This window comes from Pogonomyrmex barbatus, unplaced genomic scaffold, assembly GCF_055798465.1.
Source record: "Pogonomyrmex barbatus isolate J1 unplaced genomic scaffold, ASM5579846v1 scaffold3, whole genome shotgun sequence".
In the NCBI taxonomy this organism is placed as follows: Eukaryota; Metazoa; Arthropoda; class Insecta; order Hymenoptera; family Formicidae; genus Pogonomyrmex; species Pogonomyrmex barbatus.
In genome coordinates this window covers 797,088-820,872 of record NW_028297127.1, presented here as the reverse complement: position 1 = coordinate 820,872, position 23,785 = coordinate 797,088, and the positions used below count along the sequence as shown (strand labels likewise).

Here is a 23,785-nt window from a genome sequence, read left to right as displayed (position 1 = left end):
AAAACATATAAAAATCTTATATTTTCATAGACATTTTTCTCGTGTTATGTTTTTCTGTTTTCGGGAAATTAATAGAATACATCATTAAATTTATTTATTCTTATGATTCTTATTTATTCTTAGGAACCATTTTTAAAAGATATATAAATCTTTTATATGCATTTATATGCATATGTTATAAATATATATTATATATATATATATTTATATTATATATATATTTATATTATAACGAATAAGAAATAATTATATATCATTTAGGCACTTTTCTATTATTCGAACTATTATTAGAAATAATAATACAAAAGGATTTCCTCGTAGTGTAAAACGAATTAGAAAACTGTTTAAATAATTATAAATTTTGAAAATTACTATCTCTAGTCAAAACGATAAAATAGAGATAAACATAAACTCAATATCTTAAACGAAAGAATCCTAAGGAAAGAATCTTAAGAAATTATTTAAAAGAAATTAATAAAAAAGATTATATAAATAATTAATTAAGAATAATAATTAAGAGATAAAGAAGAGGTGTATCGGTGTAAGGGTGCCGCTGTGGCATGAGTCGTTCCTGTCTTTGGAGCCTCTTTCCACTGTCGGCCAGCCACAGGTTGCAGCTGCTCGACGAAAATTCCTTCGCTGTGAAGCTTTCGAACGCAAGGACGCGTTCTTTGTTTCTTTGTAAAAAAAAAAGGAAAAAACAAAGATCTCTATGAGCATTATGTACGATGTGAGTACGTGCAGTACATACCAGTAGAAAGTCGGATCTTTCCATCTAATTACAGTCAGTTTAAATTGAACCTGAAACGAAATAGTTTCCGCTGCGTCGTTAAAAGGCCTTCAGCCTTTGGTCTCGAGACGAAGCGGGCCCAAAGAGATGAAATAGTCAACGGCAGATGTCCGGCCATCCCGAACAGCTGCTGCAGTATCGCACAGTGTAGATATCGTCCGTGATATTCGGGCCAGTATATTCGCGATCCTGTCGCTCCATCGGGCCTTGTCGATGATCGAGGCGCATTTAACACACATTAAAAAATTACTGGTAAAACTAATTAATCGTGCGACGATTTAAATGTCGGTTTAAATGTCGAAACTCCGAAGACTTGGATTTAACTTAGATCGTGAAATAATATTCGAGAATGTTCTAATATTTTTTTTATAACATAAATATTATAACATTATAAATTTTATAACAAATATGACATAAATAACAATCGATATCGTGGAATAAATCAATATTAACATTTTTTCTGCTAATTGAGCAGTATTTTATATCCAATGATAATTTTTGTTTTTATATTTTTGGACTATGCTAAATTCGGTCTTGAAATGTAAAAGTTTTTTATCTTTATACATCAATCTTTTCAAATGGCATTGAAGCTGATTGGCAGCTGAAAGCAATGTTTTTGGTATTTTGCATATTATTCATCAGAAATACGTTTTTACTTATAGTAAAGAAATGATCAGGATGTATTCTTTGTGTATCAGATGACAATAAACTATCGTTCAGTGTCATCCATCGATACAACAGGTTTGCTTTCTGTTCCTACACCGAGCTGCACCAAAACTTTCTGTCTCGTTTTTGTTAAACCTCAAATATATATTTTAAGTATAAGTGTACACTAGCTCTGCAAAAAAAACAAACCAAAAGGTCATACAATACGTAAGCGGATAATTTAAATTTTGAAAAAAAATTTTAAATGCCGTTTCTCTCGTAATCACGTATGTCGAAAGACTATCTATGATAGTAGCGAAAAGTTCGTTACGTGCTGTGCGCATCGTTGCCGAGATGAACCAGGTTTCACACGAGAACGAAGAGGCATAAGCGGGGATCTATTTCGTTACTTTTCCTTGCCGAAACGTGAGGAAAATCTTACGGGAAAGCGTGTAAATTTTCGACGAGACCAACCCCCGATCTTCGATAAGGCAACCGGTAGTGGCACGGTGGTGGGGGAAGCGGCCGGCGCGCGGCAGCCAATTGACGGGCGCGTTACACGAAGCTGCCGTGTCGGCATATTTTGCGCCGCGCGTCGATTGGTCGCGCCAGCTGGGCCGCGATCGCGTTGCACCAGCGGCCATAACGAACGCGAACGCCGAAACGGGAAGTGCCTGCCGGAGGTACTCTTCGGCGTTTGAATAAGTGCGACCGCGTGAACGTGAACGTCACAACGTCAACGGTGTCTCGCGATTCCGACCGGTGGATTTGTCATTTCTCATACGCGATCGGCACGTGCTCCGCTTTCTCGTGGACGCGAAACGCAAACGCAAGCGCGAACGTAAACGTGAACGCGTGAACGCGAGTCGCAGATCGCGAGCGTCGCGGCGCGGCGCGCATGCCGTACGTACGCGACGTGATCCTGCGAACTGCGAACATGGAGGTCGCGCGGAAGGTGCATTACGACGCACGTGACATGAAGAACGGCGAGCTCTCCTGGAGCTGCGGTCGCAACAGTCCCGATTGCGACGTCCTCGATTCCTCTGTCGACGAGTTTGACTCGCCACCTCCGCTGCAACCGCGCAAGCTGTTCAATGCGCTGGATTGCAACGACGATGAGGGCCAGCCGACCAACAATAACAACAAGATCCCACCCTCCATAACAGGTTAGAATCTTGCATCCCATTCGACCTGCCCTTTGTAATTGAACTTTACGTCTCGTTTAATTACCTTTCCTCTACGTATATCTCTCGCCGCGGAGGTATCATGTGGAGATACAAAGAACGATCTTTTTCTTTCCTCTCCACGCCACGTTGCGGCATTCCTGTCCTCGCTTGCGAATGAAAGTGGTTTCTCCGTGTTTATTACGAATCTGCGTTTTGCAGGGAAACAGTTTATGTAAAATTAAAAAACTACTTTTCATTTCTGGCTATTCTAATTACGAATAATCGGGAACAATTCAGGTTTATTGCATGCGCGTTTCACATAGCTTATGTGCCGATACAATTTTGTGAAAGTGCACGCTATCGATTTTGGCAGATAGAAATTCAATTTTATCTAAAATATAGACTTTTTTCTTTTTACCAATTATTTCGATAAATATAAATATAATAAATAAATATTTCATAGAAAAGGTTTGTATTTTCGATAAAAAAAACTGTTTCTATTTCGTTAAACTCTGTTTCTATTTCGATTTCGCATAATTTGATTTTCTTCTTTTGTAAGCTTATAATATATATTTGTTATTTTACATTCTTATTTTACATTCTGTTATTTTTTATGAGATGCAGTCGGTTGTGATCACGATATGTTTTCAAAGTGTAAAATTAAAATATTTTACTTTTTATTTTAGTAAAAATTCAATTTATTTTTTATTTTTCATTGTAGTAGTAATAATAAATATATGCTTGTTATAATATTGTTTCTACAAATTTTTATTTTTTTTTCTTAATGTATTAATAGATCAAAAAAATTCATGTAGATTGCATCAAGATGATTATGAAATCAATTATGTATCGGGATAGTTAATACTTTGATATCTCAAGCATTTAACATCTGAAATCAAAATATATACTTGATGCGAAATAATTGATATCAATACATTTAGACAATTCTTTCGCATTATACGTATTTACTGTAAAATCAATCAATTTGTGATAATCAATTTTTGAAATTATGATTATCAATTATATGATGTTTTGATTATGATTGTTTCTTAAATTGAAATATAGCATCAATAACTTTAAAACTTCTATGTATGACATGAATTATAGGTATGTAATATTTGATTATAGATACTTGGATTTATTAATAAAACATATGGTTAAACATGCAAACTAATTGTAGCTGTTAAAAATTATACATTGAATTGATTATGAGTGTAACAAAATAAAATTTTGTAATAGTTTTTATTAATTGTATTTAAGTGTATGTTCTTTTTTTGTTGTTAAAAATGTTTTAATGATTTATTAAATTTAAATATCCATAATAACTAATCCATTGTTATATGATTATCTTTGATATATTTATATATTTTAATCTAATTTAATTATTTGTTTTCATGTGATATTAATATGAAAATTATATGAAAGAAGAAAATGTAGTTATAAAATATAACATTTTGTAAATGATTGTTTAATTTCAGATTAGGGTTTTTCTTATAATAAATTTGGTCATACCAGATCTGGTCTATACCAGATTAGTGCACACTAAGCTGCAATACATGAAATTATTGAAATGTAAAATATTTAATACATAAATATTTCAAATGATTAAATAGTTAACAATGAGTTTATCATAGTATTTAGTAGAATATGCATGATTATAATGAATTTATCATCAAAAAAGTGATGTGCTATTATATTTAAACGTTTCATATATAGCAGCCTTTAATGTGCACTAATCCAGTATAATGCAGGTGACCAAATTTGCTATTAATAATTATGAAATAAATGAGAGAATATTTTTTAGTGTTTATTTAAATGTAAGGCATCTTAACCATAGCTGAAAGTTTTAATGCTCTAAATGTTTATTTATAGGTACTCCAGCTATCAAGATCCCTGCCAATCGTGAAATTGCTTCTCACAAAAATTCATGCAGTCCACCTTATAAGCGTGTTAGGGCGTTACGTTTATTTGATTCACCCACTACTCCAAAAACATTAATTGAGAAGAGTGTATTACAAACTCCAATACCTTCAAGATGTTCCAAGCTTTTTAATCTAGATAAACCTAGACCTTCTAAAATAAGTCCCAGTTACCAGAACAAATCTGAAAAGCCTGCTGCAAACTTGAATCCATTCACACCTTCCGGCATGTTAATAGCAGCGAGAAAAAGAAGCAGATCTAAACGTAGTCTCAACGGGTATGTACTCAATTTCTATATCTTGTAATTATTACTTATTTTGTACATAAGCTACCTATAATTAATTATGATATTTAACAATAAAGTAAAATTAAAGTATTTGTCAATTAAAGTACTATTCACAATTAAATTAAAGAAAAGGATATTTTTATATGTTCTATTTCTAGTTCCATATACAACTAAATTATTTCCATATACAACTAAATTTGAAGATTTTATTCTCATGCTGTTTAATATCAAAAATTCTAAAATGCATCGGCCTGCTACTTTAATTACAGAAAGATTTGCCTTTCACATGTGAATGATAATTCTCTTTTGTTGTCTTTCATAATAGTAGTTCACCGGATATACAAGTCCCAAAGTGTGATCTCGTCGAATCTGAAGATTCCGACAACGAATACGAGCACGCGACGAAACGCTTAGCATTGCAGGACTCGAATATATCACGTTATCATAAAGAGTTTCACGAACTTGGTTTAATCGGAGTCGGTGAATTCGGTTCCGTGTTCAAATGCATCAATCGGTTGGATGGATGTACATATGCTATCAAGAAGAGTATTAAACCTGTAGCGGGCAGTATCAATGAGAAGAACGCGCTAAACGAAGTGTATGCGCACGCCGTACTCGGCAAACATCAACATGTCGTACGCTATTATTCTGCTTGGGCGGAGAATAATCATATGATAATACAGAATGAATATTGCAATGGTGGTAGTCTTGCAGATACAATAACTTCAATGAGGATAAAGAAAACACGTTTCAACCAGGCTGAAATGCGCCAACTGTTGCTGCATGTTGCTGAGGGGTTAAGGTATATACATAGCATGCAGCTTGTGCACATGGACATCAAGCCTGGCAACATCTTCATTACTAAAGAAAAGAGATTGCTCGCTCTCAATTATGATTCTGCCGACGATGGTTTTGATGAGGAACCTGTCAATGAAGAGATTACTTACAAGATTGGCGATCTTGGCCATGTTACTTCTATCAACAATCCACAAGTTGAGGAGGGTGATTGCAGATATCTACCGACGGAGATTTTGCACGAGAATTTTAATCATCTACCAAAGGGTGATATTTTTGCCTTGGGACTGACTGTTTACGAGGCAGGTGGCGGTGGGCCTCTACCAAAGAACGGACCCGCGTGGCACGAAATTAGACAAGGAAATTTACCAGATTTGTCGCACTGCAATCGCGATATGAACAATTTGTTGAAGGTATGATTTTATTTTTAAAATTTAAATAATTGTTTCTTTTGCTGGTGATTTATCGCTATGATATTCATTATCGCATCATCTTTCTAATAATTTCATTATTTTAATATTGTTGTTTTGTGTTATTTGCAGCTGATGATTCATCCCAATCCAGAAACGAGGCCATCGGCAGTATTCCTGATACAACATCGAGTTTTATGTCCGATCGGAAAAAAAACCAAAGCACAATTACGAAGAGAATTGAACGCTGAGAAACTCAAGAATGAGATCTTATCTAAACAACTTCATGACGCGGCGATGTACCTGAAAACTATCGCACCGAATGTTGTTACCGAGGGTAGTAATTGCGATCGACAGTTGCGACCAATAATGACCAGAATGTCGTCATCTCGCATTATAGGCAAAAAAGTTAATCGTAGCAACAGCACTACGAATTTTTAAATCTTCTTTTTTCCTTAAATTTTTGACACAGGTAAAGTTTCAGAAGATGAAACTTGAAGGAGCAATCGATTTCCTGAACACCTTAACATGTGATACCGCATCTAGTTTTTAAGTATGATTACTGCAGTGAAATAAGATGTTTATACCAGAATGCAAAATGAAATACGATTATAAGAGAGCATTTCCCTATGATGATTCTCCTGTAATATGATTAATTATAGCTATAGATGATTTAATATCTTAGTATTCCATTATATCATAATACAGTCGGGTATTTTCTTTCTTTGGATCGTTAACAAAGACAAAATTGTCAGTATGCCAATGTGTAGCGAACATAGGGGTAAAATTCGGGAGAGCTCTGAGGGAACAAAATTTCGTTTAATATGAGATATAATTTACACACTTTTTTTATATGACAAAATAATATAACTTTGGAGTTGATTGGCATAAAATTTCTTTCTAAATTATGGGTTGCAACTGCATTTATATATAGCAGGCTAATTTTTGTGCAGTAAGAAAGGTTTTGAGACTACTTAATGTTTTTTCTTGTTCCACTGTTGATAAAATCTCTACTGATTGATTCTTTGTTTTATACTGGACTCTAAAACTTTTCTTCCTGACATAAAGTTTTGATTAAAACAATTTTATTCTATCTCAGTATGCAGTGCATGCGGAGTAATAAATACAAATAGCGTGAAAACAAATTTAAATAATTATTGCGACTTTTGCAATTTTTGCACGTTTGATATTTATATGTTATAAAATATAAAAGTTACTTCATTTTTCAAGAATTGTAGGTTTGTAATTATTTTCATAACGTTTAAACGTTTTTCTTTTATATTTTATGAACAACAAAACTTTTTGTAGAAATGACAATGCACAATGGAACAAATATGTTCCATTAATTGCATTAATAACGAAAATTGTTCTCCTTATCCTCTTAACCTGCTTTCGTTTGTCGATTGTAATGCTTTCTTTACAATCTCAACAACTATGTACAGATTGTTTTTGTACTCAGTAAAAACAAGTTTTACTTATAAAAAAGAATAAGTATTCTTGTCTATATTGTTTTTTACTTCAGTCAGTATTTTGCCAAAAAATAATAGGAACGTTATTATCTATATCTTTAAGATGTAATTTACACTAAGTTTAGCTTTAGCTCGAAATCTCAGGTTGACGAATGTATTTTTTCTATTACGATATAACATTTTATATAATGTGCTGTTTAACACTTAGCTAATCACCAAGTGCCTACCATTATTGTAAAGTTAAACATTTTGCATTGTGATATTGTGCAGACTTTGACTGCATAAATTTCATGTAAAGAGGAAAAATATTTCTATATTAACAATATGCAAGAGACTTTTTGTTTTAATATATTTAATAACTTTTTGTTTTAATAGAGATTGGCTAAGTATTAAGATTTTGTAATATTTAAACAACTTTATCGTTGTATCATTATGATTTATGTTATATTCAAAAATTGACGCGTTCCTCGTTATTTTTATCAGCATTTTTTATTAATAACGCATATTTACGTTAAATATTTTTATCACAAGATGATTTTTCTAAATCTTGTCTATACCTAATATTAAATCCCGAGTATTATACAATCCTGCAAAATTAGAATAATAATCGATTTATAAAATCACAGGCATGATATTCAATTTCAAATACATAAAATTTTAAAAAACTTCATATTTTTAATATCTTTCGATTTCGGACTATTTTTTACAATAATTAGCATTTATAGCACTATACAAAGTAAAAAACAAAGATTGATATACGCGCACATTATATACCAAGTAATATTTTAAATAATAAAATAAATATCGTGTTTATAATTCCTTTTTATAACTGAAAACATTGCTATGATCAAATGGTTAAATTTGATTAACTTGTTACTACTGATACATTGCAAATTCATTTCCTTTTTATACAGAGGAATTATTACACATGTGCTGTCTTTCATACATCATTATAAAAAATATAAATTTAATATAACATAAAAATTTAAAATTAAATATATATATATGCATCTAAATGCGATGTGCGAAAATGTAATTTTTTTTATACCACATTTGATAAATCAGTGTAAGAATAATCTCATTTTCGCATTGACATGAGAAAAAAAATTAACAAACTAGAAAATAAAATATTTAAAACATCAGACGTGATGCATATAACCAACCATACATTGAATGTTTATAAGAAAATCTTTATTCTTTTATGTCACTTTAACATGACCTTTTATTATCTTCAATATTTAAGATTTGTATCTGATCATTGTGTTTAGATCCTTGATAAAGGAATGTTTTCTAATTTATCCAGTACTATAAAAAGTTATAATTATTAAAGTTTGAATATAAAATTAATAAAATTAAGAATCTTTAATTTTCAATTAAATATTTAAAAGTATTAAAAATTCACTAGGTTCATTTAAAATAGAATGATATGAATAATTATTTTTGTGCGTGTGCGTGAGTGTGGGGGAGAGGGGGGCGTGCGTGCGGCGTGAGTGACACAGTTTTTAATCACGGCAAATCTTACTGCTATGCGCTTTTCATATCTAAATTATTTCTTTGTACATCGAAGTTTTTATTTTCACGGCAAGAAACTATTGCTAATAATAAATATTCATTCTGTTCAGATAATACATTAATATTCATTTTGCCAATTAGAAAGAAGAAAACCAATTTCAAATTCAGTGAACTTTGTTCAAATTGATCATATTCCAATCTAATTTCAATCTCAATCTCTAGTCTGATATCGGCTTTACTCGTTTCTGCATTACGATCGGTATCGAAACTCGCATTGTTTAAGGGTTGTTTTTTATTTTTATAATAGACATTAATTCTATGATAGGGAATCCGAAAAAAAGGATTCTACTCTTGTTCCGCACTCCTTCTTCTGCTGGCAAGAATAAATTCCTTTCCCTTCGCCTATTATCTAATGTCTATTGTTATGCAGATACACACGTTTCAAATTCGCGCGTTTTTCGCATGCGCATGCGTATTTAGCTGATATGACAGATTTTTTAACCTGAATAGTCATCAACTTTAACGATTAATATCTCGCTTCATGAGACAGAGCGACGTTTATTTTTGCCAGATTCTATTTCATTTTGTGCAAAAACGCGTCGAATAAGCATAGTTTCATCCATATTTGAGATGAGGAGTCTAAACTGTATAATTATCCAAAGTTGCATTTGCGCATAAGTGTCGGTCCACAATAGGTGATTTAAACTTTAAGAAATAAAAAATTGGCCAATCATAATCGAATATGAGAAAAATGATTGACTATCATTGGTCAATTTCTTACGCCTTAAAGACTAAATACCTATTGTGGACCGAGATTCATCAAGCGATTAAGAAACTAGCCCATATTGTGGTTATGTTACCATTATTCGTCGTTATTCGTTCTCACATCACTTTTTCGAGTCATTTTGTATACAAGTTAGCAGTCTAATAGAAGTCTGTGAATATAAACTAATCATATTAAAGAATACTATATAGTTGTGAGATTCTTTCTGCTGCAACAGCTTGATCTCGTGAATAACATAAGAGATTGCCGTAATTATGTTGTATAATTAGTATAATCTTATCGAGTTCTATACGAATGGAAAAGCAACGAGATTAAACAAGGAACAATAATTCTTCGCGAATCGTAACACAATCATCAAAGAATAAATAATCCTTAGCGTCGTAAATAATTCCGCATGTTATTACTTCTACTATGCGAAAGCTATTTTTATGATAAGTTCACGAATTTTTTCTTAGATTCACGATAGCTCGCAATATTAGGTCTATTCTTTATTGTTGTATTGGACTGAAATCTTTATCTTGCTTTTATCAAATTTCAGAGATATATTTATTATATCTCTGATATATTTCGTTTTACCAGTGTATACTAGATCACTTACAAAGAATAGACCTATTATATTTTATCAACTATAAATACATAATATACAATAGTGTGTAACAATGCATGTAACAGTTACATATGGTAGTTATCAAATAAATAATAATGAACTTTTATGTACAAAAAGATCTCTTTTATTCGCAGCACTATTTCAACTTCTTAAGTATATCATAAGGAAGTAGTCTTGTATGACATTTTTTTTATAGTCATTTATTGCTTTCAATACTTGCATAATATGCTTTTATGTAGCACAATGAAGTGATAGACGTGCAATAGATAATTATGTAGATAAAGAGTTTAATAAAGAAAGCCATCAAATTTTGATGCTTATGCACCTCCATTATTAATTAGGCACATTTTTAAAAGAATTTAAAAACTTTATTTATGTATATTCTGATTAATATTTCTTATTTATAGTATAGATTTTACTGTTTGCAGTCAATCTAAATAAATTTATCAAGATAAAAAATTTATGACATTTCTGTCAAAATTGTATTGTGATATGCAGGGGTACATAAAAATTATAAATAAGATTAAATATATTTGTAAGATAATGAACTCAGACATATAATGAAACAAAAAAGCCTTTTTCTGTGTATAAAAGATATATGTGAGTAGTATAAAGAGATTCTAGAAATACAAAAATATTCTGATAATTTAGACAAAGACAATGATATAAGATTACGAGTAAAATATAGAAAAGTCTTTCAATTTTAAAAAATTGTTAAAATGAATTATGTAACAGTCAAAGTTTTTTATAGCTCTATGATCTAACAGAACCAAACCTAGAAAACAATGATGGCACATTTGTATAAAATTAATGAAAGACAAATGAAAGAAGTATAACAAAATCAAATGCATGAAAAATTTTATACAAACACAAAATGACTGTATCGCTCAAAGCTTTCTTTAATATCTCAATATCTCTATATCACTATCTTTATATAAGTAAGAGCATAGGAAATCTAAGAGAGCAACTCGATATTAAATTGCTCTTTACCTTGAAGATTGCAATGTTCACGAAGCATTAACAATGGTTCATGACTCAGTGATAACTCGCAAAACCTCAACAAAACAGTTTTGAGAGAAATACTTGTGAAAATCTTAAAAGTATAATGAAATTTCTAATTATTCTTAAGATATATATTACTATAATAAATTTTTTATGATTGGCAAGATGTTTCATATAATAGCGTCTCCTGCATCTCTTTAGAAATATTGTTTTCAATATTATTTTTTATAGATCAGATTAATCAGTTATACAACTGTGATATGATTAATTTAAATTATTTGAGAATAAATTTGTATAATTAAACTATATATGCAACAGATTTACATTGTTGGTAAGAATATTTTAAAATTTAAAAGTTAATTTGATTTCTTTTTGTTTTTCTTCATTGATGGTTTCTATAGAGAAATATATTGAATCTGAAAATTTCACGCATGCTTTAGGTAAGATCATAAAAAATATTATGCATTTTACTTACAAATAATTTTTTTCTATTAGAAAATGCTAATACGAAAACAAAATTTTTTTCATTTAGATACACTACAAAATAATTCGAAATGTGTATAAAATTTACTCAGAGAGAGATCAATCTACACTCGAAAAAAAGAATTAGTCTTTTCTATCGATATGGATATGTTCTGTTGATGCTTGTGTGTATGATATTTGCAACTATTCAACCACATATTGGTGGAACAAACGGTAATAAATTTTCTAATTCAAATATTTTAAAAAAGAAATCGAAATTATGCATATATAAAAAATATTTGTGTGATTCTTTTATCACATTAATCAATAATAATATTATACCGTTTTGTTATAGGTATAATCAATGGAAATTTTATTATTCGTTATTTTGCTGTGCCTTTGACATATTTAGAAGCCGGATTATTATGCGATCCTAAATCTCTTTATTCAACATTGAAGGACGGCTACCTTTTGACATTTGTAATGGTTTTTATATATATCTTCATGCCCTTTCTAGCACGAATTGGGACGTATCTATTGACCTATGCGAAAGTTAATATATGGCTGCTCAAAGGAATGGAGGTAATTGTTTATAATTTATAATTTGTAATTAATCTTCGCGTGATAAGCTAGATATTATATCAAACTTTGTAATTATATAATGTATTATGAAAATGATAATAATTATATATTATTATTATTTCTCAGGTTCTTTACTGCATGCCACCGCCATTTAGTACAGGACTCGCTTTATGCCGTTTGGCACAAGCTGATTTACCTACGAGCGTAATTACTACGTTGGTATCGCATTTTGGAGGATTATTCTTATCTCCTCTTTTATTATATCTAATGGTATATTGTTTCATTCATAAAAATAATACTTTATTCGAGTTTATTTAATGCTTCTTTAATTATTATATATCTTTAGTCATTATATAATTATTATATAGTTATTATTAAAGAGAACTCTCATACTTGAAAAATAATAATTTTAATTAAGTTCTTTATATTGTTTTATTGGAACATATTTATTATACATGTTTAATAATATATTATTTATTTCTATTTATATACACGATGTCCTATTTTAATTGCTCATTTCGAATATGTTGTAGATGATGCATTGTCGTGAAAAGTTTTTCAGACAAAATTTGTTTGATGTTTGGGAGGAGGAGAGGCATATAAAACTACTATTTATTTAAAATTTTGAATGGGGAAACATTAAGATCACGCAGGATCATCTTGCTTTTTTTAAGTAAGAGTAATCCTTAAGTAAAAATATTCTTCATGACATATTCATCATGTAATCGACATCGAGATTTTTTTGAAGAAAAATGATTGTCTTTCCTCGACAGCAATAGTTTCAAGAATATGCTATGAAAAATATTTTTTCATTTAAAAATCCAAATGATCTTGGCGTGATCTTAACGCTTCCATCCAAGGTCAAATAAATTCAAATTTGACTTCCTCAACCAAACAATTTTTGTTTGAAACATTTTTCACGATAATGTGTCACATATGATATTCGAGGTGGACAATTAAAATTGGCACCTTATACAATATTTATACTATTTTAATTAAATCGAGATTAAATTAGAGTTCATTTTTTAATATAATTATTCTAAAAGATTATATAATTTATCGTAAATAACTTCTTTTAACAGTTAGGAACATCTACTCCACCATTAGTCGGGATTAACATCAAAGAGACTATATATAGCACACTTATTCCATTGGGGACGGGTATTATTCTACGATCGTTTGTACTGAAAGATAGATATGTGAATATTAATACGGACTGGTTTTCCCAAGGTTTATTGCTGACAATAGCGTATCATTGGTTTTGCGATGCTGTTTTGACAGATGCCTCATCGTTACAGGCAGTGGATATATTATTTTGTGTACTTATAGGTAAATTACTTAATTTTTATTCAATTTTCCGATTGACAATATTCAATCTTATATACATTTTGTTTTAAGCATGTTTAGGTCAGCTCCTTCTTAGCAGCTTATGTTGGATCCTGTGCTCCCAATGGTTACCACGGAATATTTTACTAGCCGCGTTATTTACCAGTACTCATAAATCCGTCAGTCTCGGTGGTTGGATTTTGCGTGGGGCTTACCATGGCTCGGCTCATGGACCAGCAGTGAATTTACCATTGACCATATTACCTGTTGCACAATTGTTATTAGGCAGTTTATTAGCTAGCTGGCTGGCTCCATAAGAAAGTTGAATTTAACGATGTCTATATTTCAGTTTAGAAATGTATTGATTTATCTTTTAAGCTTATTACTTGTAGAAATATACAATAATTAATATTTAATTTTTCCGATTAAACATTTTGTATCCTAAGAACTAAGTAAAAATTAGAGTGTGTGTGGGTGTCTGTGTGTAGTTTAACATTTTCATATAATTTTAATGAATGTTGATAAGAAAAACTCAATGCAAAAGAATCATTTTTAACATTTTATTAAGTAATTTTATTCTTATACTTATATTAAGTAATTTTATTCTTATACTTTATTAAAAATTTATATCTGGAATGATTATGTTTTGAAACATGCAATTTTGTACGTTAATATTTATTATTTATAATCGTTATATACTTACCTTGATACGGAATGGTTTATAAAAATTATATATCAGTACTTTAGTCTCAATTAAAAGAATTTATGTAAAGAATGCGCGAAATATTTATACACACATACACGCACTCATACATACATACACACACGCGCGCGCGTGCATACATAATGATTTTCAGCAATCAAATTACTGATATCTTTTAAAAACAAACAAAGAAGGATACATTGTACTTGTTTCATTATTACAAGAACCGTTTTAAATAGATACAATAGATAAAAGTCAACAGCCAGTCGAGCGAAATGTTACGACTTATGATTGAATCATACAATATAGATACCTATTTGTATTATATAAATTACAAATATAGTTTCCTCATCTTCGAATGAAAAAGTTCAGAATTCTCGAAATTACAAGCTCCTACTTATCCTAAATCCGTCTACCGCATTAACGAGCCTTTAAAACAACAAGAGCTAGAAAAACGATTCAAATTCTACGTATAAAAGAAGAGGACTTGTCAGAATGACAGGTGTGTTTTTTTTTGTTTCTTCCCATACAAAACATAGCGATTTTATTCTACAAATAATAAGGATAAATTTTGGTTAATTATTTTTGTTTGGAAACTTATGTGTTGATTTCTTTTCTTTTTCTATTCATGATGCGCTGCTTAAATATGGTACATTGTACCATCACTGGTGCGCATGTGTATATTATATTCAATAATATTAACAAATAGTGTAACACACATGATAATGCTGATGAGCACGATGTAATTCGATTCCTTTGTGAAAATCATGGCAATGAATGTATTAATCGGCGGTGCAGCGAAGTAGGCGTAAGTAACAGGTCGCATACGATGATCGGCCCGGAGAATCACACTGTCGTCATATTTGACATCAAGCTCCTGTCACAAACGGCACTGACGCTGATGCTGCTATCGCCGCCAGCTGCGTGGCTCTCCGTCTTCATCTTCCTCCTCCTCATTTTCCTCTAAAAGCAACGCCTCCGTGCCCTAGAAAATCAAATTAAACTTCTATTAAAACGTCAAAAAGAACAGAAAATATAAAGACAGTCGCAAAATATATTAAATGAATTTCTTTGTTATATATAAAACAATGTTACATCAGTAGCACACATATAAATTTTAAATAAAACTGAAATTTTTCCTACTATTATTTATATTTTTCCTAATTATTATTTCGTCTATTTACGAAATCAAAGGTAATCGTAAAAAGTTTTCATTAAATAAAACTCTAAATATCTTAAAAAATACAAATTCTAAATTATTATCCACATCATTAAAATACACAATTTTTCTTTGATATCTTTTTTTATATAAAACTATTTCTATAATGTACTATACGAATTATAAAAATTAAAATTATATTTGAAATTATGTTAAACTTACTTCTAAATCAATGTCTTCATCTGTGACAGGCGCAATTTGTTCAGAACGCGAGAGTTGTATAGATGCGCTTGAGTTAGTACCAGCTCCTCCCCGATGCAAATGATGGCCAGATACCCAAGTTATTGATAACAGTCTGTCTTGAAATGTGCGTCCTTTCACCAGAGCCACTTCAGCCTCTTTTCTTGACTTGAAATTAATTACGATCGAAGGAGTCGCGTCGTCTACTATTTGATTCATTATTTCACCAAATTGCTAGAACACAAAAATAATTGGCAATATTATCCGTATATTATATATTTGTAAAAATATTAATAAAAACGAGATATAAACTTTACATATTATTAGAAGTTATATATTGTAACAAATACATAATACATATATTTTTATATTTCAAGTATAATCAAGTTCCAACTAAGCTTGGATCGCTTTAGACGAGGATTAAATTATCAACAAAATTTTTATTTTTGTGCTCTATGAACGGAGCTATCGCAATATAAGTGTGAAAATTTTTATCTTACAATATTTATAAGGTATAGTAATAATATATAATCTTATAATAATTATAATATCTTGTAATAAATTAATTTTTTATAGAGAGCACTCGATCATTTATTTATCTTCTTGTAAAAAGATAATTTTTTTATAGCTAAAGTAATTTTAAAAAATAATAAAGTATTTTAAGCATATAAAATGTTTATATATTAGGTTTAGCTATTTCTGAATGACAGATCTATTAAAGTCTTATATATAAGATCTATCTATTAAAGTATTATAAATATTATGAATGCATAAATCTTACTTGAAAATGCGCTAGAACTTCTGTTTTTTCTTCAGTTTCATAACCGGAGACTAGAAGACTCGTTGGCCGATGATCTACCGAGACATGAGTGAAACTTCCCCTACCACGGCCTCTATAAGATAACGAGTGAGTACCACGCGCGATCCGATTGGCCTTTGTACCTCTTCCCACGCTAGGGTTTGTGTTTAAGCCCAACGCGGCTGCTTGGGCTCGAAGCTCATTTAATCTTTTCTGCAATTCGCTTGCGTCTTGGCCTTCTTGTTGTGCAGTCATTAAATCTAACTCGGCATCTAGTATCTCCTTTTGCGCTTGTTCTCTGGACTTCACCTGCGACTTGTTACCGCCTACTTGACCGTTCGTGGCTAAATCTTTGCGTAAATTATCGACTGATTGTTGCATAGTTTTTATCGTCGGCATGATCGAGTCCTTTTGTTCTGGATTCTTTTCAGCCTTGTCGATCAGGGCGCGCAGTTCGATTAGATGCTTATCTAATAATTCTTGTTTCCTCTTGCGCAAGTCAGCTGTTAACTTTAATGCTTCTTTACGCTTTTCCTCTTGCTTCTTTTTCAATGTTTCTTTAGCCGCTAATATCTCTTGCGTTTTTTTTATCGCGAGAACTTTGTCTTCTCGACTAGGAACGATAGCTTTAGGTGAAGTTGGAACTAAAGTTTGTGTGATTTGTTCCTCGGTCGAACGACGCGTAGGAACGTATTCATTATCTTCAGTTTTTGCAGGTAATGTTACCGCAGCGCCTAGCCTTTCTTTCACAGAAGGACGGCAACCTAGATATAATAATTTCGTTATATAAATGACGTTCGGCAATTTTATAATATTTATTATGGATGATAAAAGTGCTATCTTACCTGGTGGCACATTTTCGATAGCTCCGCCAGCTGCATTATTATTGACATTATTATGCCAAAATACTTTTATAAATCTATTATTCAACACAGCCTCTGTGCTTCTATAAGCACATTTTGCTTCGGTTGGCAGCTGGAAGGTAACTAACGCTGCTTCAGGATCGCCACCAAAATTAACTTGGATATTTACAATTTTACCAAATTTGGAAAAATGATTATTCAATTGAGTTATATTGTTTAAACTTCGTGGGACTTTTTTCAGTTCAAGAGAACAATTAGCCGGATTATGTACCATTCTCTGTTTCGGTCCCAGTCGATTAAAGTCGAATGTTTGTTTGCGTTTTAAAGGATTGCTTTGAGTATGAGTTATTTCTGATGAATTTGTATGGGGAATAACTGGTACACTGATCAGTTCTCTTTGTCCCCTGCCGTAAATTCCAGGTGTGGGTTGTGGATGTCTACCCCATGACATTCGTGGCTCCATGCTAGGCGCATCTGGATTATATTCTGTAAAAGCATCTGACATATTTAATTTATTATACTTCAGAACATATAATACATTTGTAAATTAGTAGTGATATAATATACAATTATAATATCGCTTCTTTTTCTTGTGTTATTTATTTAAATTACAAAATTATATGTGTATATACTAGAAACTATGTGCTATGTTCGCATTGTTTATTTTCTGACATATACTTTTTAATTAAATATAAAATTAAATATAAAATATTAAATGAAATATAAAACTTGGATCAATTTACTGTAATTATGTATATGCTACATATTACGAGCAGCTGTTGACATAAAGAAAGATGTTATGTAATAGCTAAATACATACATGAATACATATATAAATTGATAAAATATACAATCTTTGTGCTGACAGCTATGCTCACAATATGAATTGAACAGAGTAAGAAAACCAATCTGTAATGCCGAGTAACAGCAATAATTGAATTTGTTACACAGCCTTTTTAAAAGTGGCAAACCCCTTTTAAATTTTAACAGTTTATTCCTTCTATCCAAGGCTATTATTTCAAATTAAATGATTGAAAATTGTCCATTTTCATTTCAACTTGATTTTCTAATTTTCAATAACATTTCTTTTAATAATATACAGTGTTCAATAATATACAGGGTGTTCAATAATATATAGGGTGTTCAATAAAAGTCAAGATTCCGAATTTACTCAGAAGGATGACGTTTTTGGAAGAAATGTTTCAGACAAAAGTGTAAAATTATAAAAAGATCTGTTTATTAATCTATTTACTGATTTTATTAGTATGACCTTGGATAGACATTCTGAGATCATATAAAGGTCAACTTTGTTTTTTTAAATGAAAACCTCCAGTTGATCTTTATGATCTTGGCATGTCCACCCAAAGTCGCACTAATAAAATCAATAAATCGATCTTTTTACAACTTTATAACTTTTGCCTAAAATATTTCTTTCAAAAAACGTCATCCTTCCGGAGTAAATACGAAATCCTAATCTTTATTAAACACCCTGTATATATACAAAAAAAAAATTGTTTTAAAGAAATTACTTAAATATTACTAATTACTATAATATTATATTAAGTAATTGAGGTACCAAACTTAGACTGAAATTCACAATCTATTCTTATATTTAAAATCATTTTAAATAAGTTCATGGTCATTTTATAAATGGTTGAAACAATCTTAAAATGATCTTAAACTGATTATAAATATCGCTCTTACAAACTGTAGAGATACATACCCATGTTAGAATGATGGTTTCTTAACTGAGAGGGTGGTAAACTGGAAAGGGGAAGATGTGGCGGTGGTGGATTACCATTAGGACCCTGTGGAGGTTCCGGTACCGTGGCTACTGGAACTGTTCCTGGAGCTTGAGTGCTATGTGGTCCAAAACTCAAAACACGAGTAAGTGTTACATCTTCTAACACAACTGGGTCTGTACCGTGATCATAAGGACAAAGGTCACCTCTCATACAATATCCTTTTTCTACAAGCATAAGTATAAAATATTAACATTTAAATATGATGCCATTTAGCGAAAATACATATTTCTTTTGATGTCAAGAGCCACTTTATTTTTGTTACTACTTTAAACCTACGCAAAAACTTTTGATAATTTTTTAAATAAGTTATTCTGAGTTCTTTAAATTATCAAGGTACATACCGTCGAAATCTCTGCAACGTCTTTTTGCTTGTTGTTGAAAAGAACCTGTCTGATTATTTGGAATACTACTCGCAACAGCTACAACACTTTGTATTGATTGACTAGTTGTAGACAGTCTCATGTCTACATCTCCATGATTACTATCTTGGGTCGGTGTACCATCACCAGGACTTCCCTCGATTCGATCCGTTCTATCTATCTCTATCCTCTCAAAGCGATCAATCTTCTTTCGCTCTATTGATCTTGAACGCGAACGGGATCGAAGTGGAGTCGGAGATCTGTTTCTGAACCTTGCTCGATGATCGCGACTATCTGGACCATCGCGTATCCTAGGTCGTATGGGTGATGTACTACGACTTCTAGTACGTCTAAAAAATAAAAACATGATAAAATATTAAAAAATAATTTAAAAGTTCAAAGACAGTGGAATAATTAAAAATTAAGAAATCAATAATTAGAAATCAATAATTAAAAATTAAAAAATATCAATAAACAATTAGTAAACAATAAAAAGAATAATCTAATATACACTACACAATATTAAAAAATTACCGAAATAGCTATAATTCTCAGAAAAATTTTTTTCAAAGCATTGAAAATAGTCAAATTGATCAAGATTTGATTGATCAAAATCGAGATTTATCACAAATGTTTTTTGATACAAATTTTTTGTGATAAAATTTGTATTAAGTTTTGTTAGATGTTCTAAATATAAACGCACCTGCGATCATGTCGTCTGGTACTGATCGGTGGAGATTCGTTTCGCCATGGACGACTTCTATCTCTTTCTCTATCACGCCGGATGTGTTCCCTACTTCTAGATCTACGTCTATCCCTTTCCCATGAGCGTGATCGTGATCGTGTTCTTGATCTCATTCTTCCACTCCTATATTTTATATATGATAACATTGGAGTTTCACAATATATATCTTAATAAAATTATATCTTATTAAAATTTACTAAATTTTTGCATATTTTTTACGCTCTTCTTATTTTTATAAGCTATTGATTTAATCTCTTCTCCAAAAAACATAAAATTGTTTTACCTGCTTCGAGAACGTTTTTCCTTTTCTTTGTCCTTATCGGAATCAGACTTTCTAGTCTCGCGCTTACTAATTACAGCAGGCGTAGATCCATTAATTTGAAGTGAAGCTGGGGGATTTGTAATCATAGGTACTAATGGAATTGTTGTATCCATTATTTTTTCTGTTGTTGATGATACAACTGGAGCTGGTGGGTTTATTCCAGGTGGAGTTCCACCACCATCCGGATCACTCTTAGATGGTGGAAGTATATATTCCTGAGTCTCCAGTGTTTTAAAGAGCAATTCCACAAAGTTTTTGGTTTCTGGAAACATTAATTATAATGCATTTTTAATATACAGGATAACAATAATCAAATATTCTATTTATCCAATTATCAAATATTTTATACATATGTACCTTGTTGAAGAAATACATCCAATTGCTCAACCATGCCACCGCGTAATTCTTCTAAAGTTTTATCTTTTTTAACCAAAGCGTAGACATACTTCGCCAGTGCAGCAGGATCCGCATCACATCTAGCAAAAGAAATTATTTAATAATAAACAGTAATAAAGATAAAAAAATGTTTCTACAAAATAATTATTTAAAAGTGTTTAGCGAATGTATTATTTAAAAAAAAAATTTATAATTTATCTTTTACACACACACACACACACACACACACACACATTTTAAATTATTATTTGTTAAGAATTTTTTCATATATGAACGTTTGATCTTCAAAATTAATATTATCTATAGCTATATATAACTATTTTACACGTGCACGCACACACACATACACACATACATGTATATTTGCAAAATTAAAATAAAATATTATTAAAATCAATAATATACATGGATAGTACAATATGAAACTAAAGTGATAGGAAACATGTTAAATGATAAACACAGATTATATTTTATATAAATATATATAATGTACGTGTGTATGCGTATGTGTGTGTGTGTGTGTGTGTGTGTGTGTGTATGTGTGTATGTATGTGTGCGTCATGTGTACACACACACACACACACACACACACACACACACACACACACACACAAAATCTATATCCATCATTCTTTGACACATCACTATAATAATTTCATGTTATACTATTCATATAAATTATTAGTTTTAATTTTAATAATCATAGTCTTAATATTTTACTAAAATTTTTGAAAAATTCTCATGCATTCAATAAATGCATGTTGTATTGGTATCATTAGAAGTAAAGAATAAAAAAGAAAAGAAAAAAGATTATAAAAAGAAATATAAAGAATTTATATTTATAGTATATATATACATACAATAAACACAGTATTGATGATACATGGAAGAAAAGGGATGTCAATGTCACATATACATTACTGGTATCAATCAGATAATTTCAAAATTATATAGTTTGTGAATTATTATTATATTATAGACTATTACTGAATAATTTGGTTTATGACCTAGTTATATTTTATTTTCACAACAAGGTGCTTTATATTGAATAAAAATTATCTTTTTTTTGTAACTTGTTGATATAACTGTTTATATATACTGTTGATATAACTATTTTGCTTTTATTTTTTTTAATTTTTCAACCAGATCATATAATCATATAAATCTTATAGTTTGTAACAAAAGTGAAAAAAAAGGATATCAAAACATTCTTTCTTAAGCTAGCAGTTTATTCTAAATAAAAAAATTTAGGATCTTTAATAAAATAAATATAAAAAATATATAATTTTATTTATTAGTATCAACTATAATGCTTGTAATACAAATGGAACATTTAAAATAAACACTTTATAAGATTTGATACAAGAACAATACAAACAATAAATTATATCGTTTGTATAATCTTTAGGCAAAAAAAAGTATACTTTTTCTTTAAATAATTATATAAAACAAACGAGATAATTAAACGAAAAATTACAATACCATATTTATTTACACACACACAATCTATTTATTGAAAATTAAAATTGGATATTAAAGTAAACATTCAAGACATTCAATATCTATTAGAGGAATACTGAAAGATATCGGCATTTGAAAAATAATTTTCTGATCATTTTAATCAATTGTACAATAACTGTTGGTTGTTAAAAGCAGAAATTTACTTAATACGACAATGCGTACTATTGCTATATGTTACTATTGCTATATGTAATATATTAAACAAAGGACAAACAATTAGTAATATAACACAAAGCCAAAATGTAATATTTGCAACTGACTGACAAATCAATAAAAAAAATGGAAAAAAAAAAAAAAATAGAAGGTATGTAAAAGATGGTTATTTCCCAGACAAAGATAGATGCAAAGACCGTCGTCGTGAGGATCATCCGAGAAAAGGGAGAAAGAACAGTTGCCAATGCATCCCGTATAAATACCATGCCACACAGGGAATACACGCACCACATGTACGGCCATTTACGACACCAAATGCGTATACACATAGAGCGTAGAGGTGCACTCTCTCAGAGGGGTAGATTTGGCCTACTTACAGCGGCTCCAGCACAGCGGTGAGCCACGCCTTGAACTGATCCGGATTGTCAATTATCATTCTCGGTGAGCTCCGTGTCACGGTCGCATAGGAGATCCCGCGTACACACGTCAATTGCACGAAGCCACAAGCAAATAAGAAACGAGCTCACTTTACGCGAAGACAGTCGCCATTCTGAAATCAGTGCTGTAGTTTTGGCATGTAGCAATCGTATATAGCTAGAAGCTACACCGCCTCTAGAAAATGGAACAGCTGCTGTCGCGCATACAAGAAGCGTTCATGATAACTTTTCACTCGAAGATAGACCACTTGCGAATCAGATTGCAGAGTTATTCTTATATAAATACACATCATGACTGCTAAATCTAACGTCTTGAAATGTGAAATAAAATAAAATATAATTTCAAAGATGAATGTTTGGTTTCACTTACTCGGCTTAAATTCCAATAAAAATATATTCAATCGAAATATATTTTCGCATAAAAACAAAGATTTGGAAAGAAAAAGTGTCACTTTGCCCTTTTAGGAAATCTAATCGTAATCATAAACACTAGACGAATTATAAAATAAAATGGCTGCGTTCGGCAG

General features: G+C 30.8%; 3 protein-coding genes across 9 annotated transcripts; 2 read left to right on the top strand and 1 right to left on the bottom strand.

Annotated features, from left to right (window-relative positions):
- The first annotated feature begins 1,364 nt into the window (after positions 1 to 1,364).
- LOC105429957 (wee1-like protein kinase) lies at positions 1,365 to 9,107 on the top strand. Of its 2 annotated transcripts, none has more exons than XM_089080193.1 (4): positions 1,365 to 2,601; positions 4,474 to 4,798; positions 5,136 to 6,015; positions 6,145 to 9,107. In XM_089080193.1, exons 1-4 carry the CDS (start codon positions 2,334 to 2,336, stop codon positions 6,451 to 6,453), a joined length of 1,782 nt encoding a protein of 593 aa, XP_088936319.1. In that variant the 5' UTR covers positions 1,365 to 2,333; the 3' UTR covers positions 6,454 to 9,107. The 2 variants fall into 2 exon arrangements, with proteins under 2 accessions (XP_088936319.1, XP_011641526.1); XM_011643224.2 differs by having other exon boundaries at positions 1,368 to 2,601; positions 5,133 to 6,015.
- Positions 9,108 to 9,714: 607 nt separating this feature from the next.
- LOC105429958 (sodium/bile acid cotransporter 7) lies at positions 9,715 to 14,172 on the top strand. Of its 5 annotated transcripts, none has more exons than XM_089080198.1 (6): positions 9,715 to 10,025; positions 11,919 to 12,082; positions 12,204 to 12,430; positions 12,557 to 12,700; positions 13,513 to 13,759; positions 13,829 to 14,172. In XM_089080198.1, the coding sequence occupies exons 2-6, from the start codon at positions 11,941 to 11,943 to the stop codon at positions 14,071 to 14,073; spliced, it is 1,005 nt and encodes a 334-aa protein (XP_088936324.1). In that variant the 5' UTR covers positions 9,715 to 10,025; positions 11,919 to 11,940; the 3' UTR covers positions 14,074 to 14,172. The 5 variants fall into 5 exon arrangements, with proteins under 5 accessions (XP_088936324.1, XP_088936323.1, XP_088936322.1 ...); XM_089080197.1 differs by having other exon boundaries at positions 9,715 to 10,119; XM_089080196.1 differs by having other exon boundaries at positions 9,715 to 10,157.
- A 326-nt stretch (positions 14,173 to 14,498) lies between these two features.
- On the bottom strand, positions 14,499 to 23,403 carry swm (Zinc finger protein swm). 2 transcript variants are annotated; one of them, XM_011643228.2, is made up of 10 exons: positions 23,199 to 23,403; positions 21,109 to 21,227; positions 20,713 to 21,013; positions 20,388 to 20,552; positions 19,667 to 20,034; positions 19,244 to 19,489; positions 17,503 to 18,018; positions 16,640 to 17,421; positions 15,841 to 16,092; positions 14,499 to 15,444 (listed from the first exon to the last, which is right to left on the bottom strand). In XM_011643228.2, the coding sequence occupies exons 1-10, from the start codon at positions 23,255 to 23,257 to the stop codon at positions 15,367 to 15,369; spliced, it is 2,886 nt and encodes a 961-aa protein (XP_011641530.2). In that variant the 5' UTR covers positions 23,258 to 23,403; the 3' UTR covers positions 14,499 to 15,366. The 2 variants fall into 2 exon arrangements, with proteins under 2 accessions (XP_011641530.2, XP_011641531.2); XM_011643229.2 differs by having other exon boundaries at positions 17,503 to 18,006.
- Positions 23,404 to 23,785: the final 382 nt, after the last annotated feature.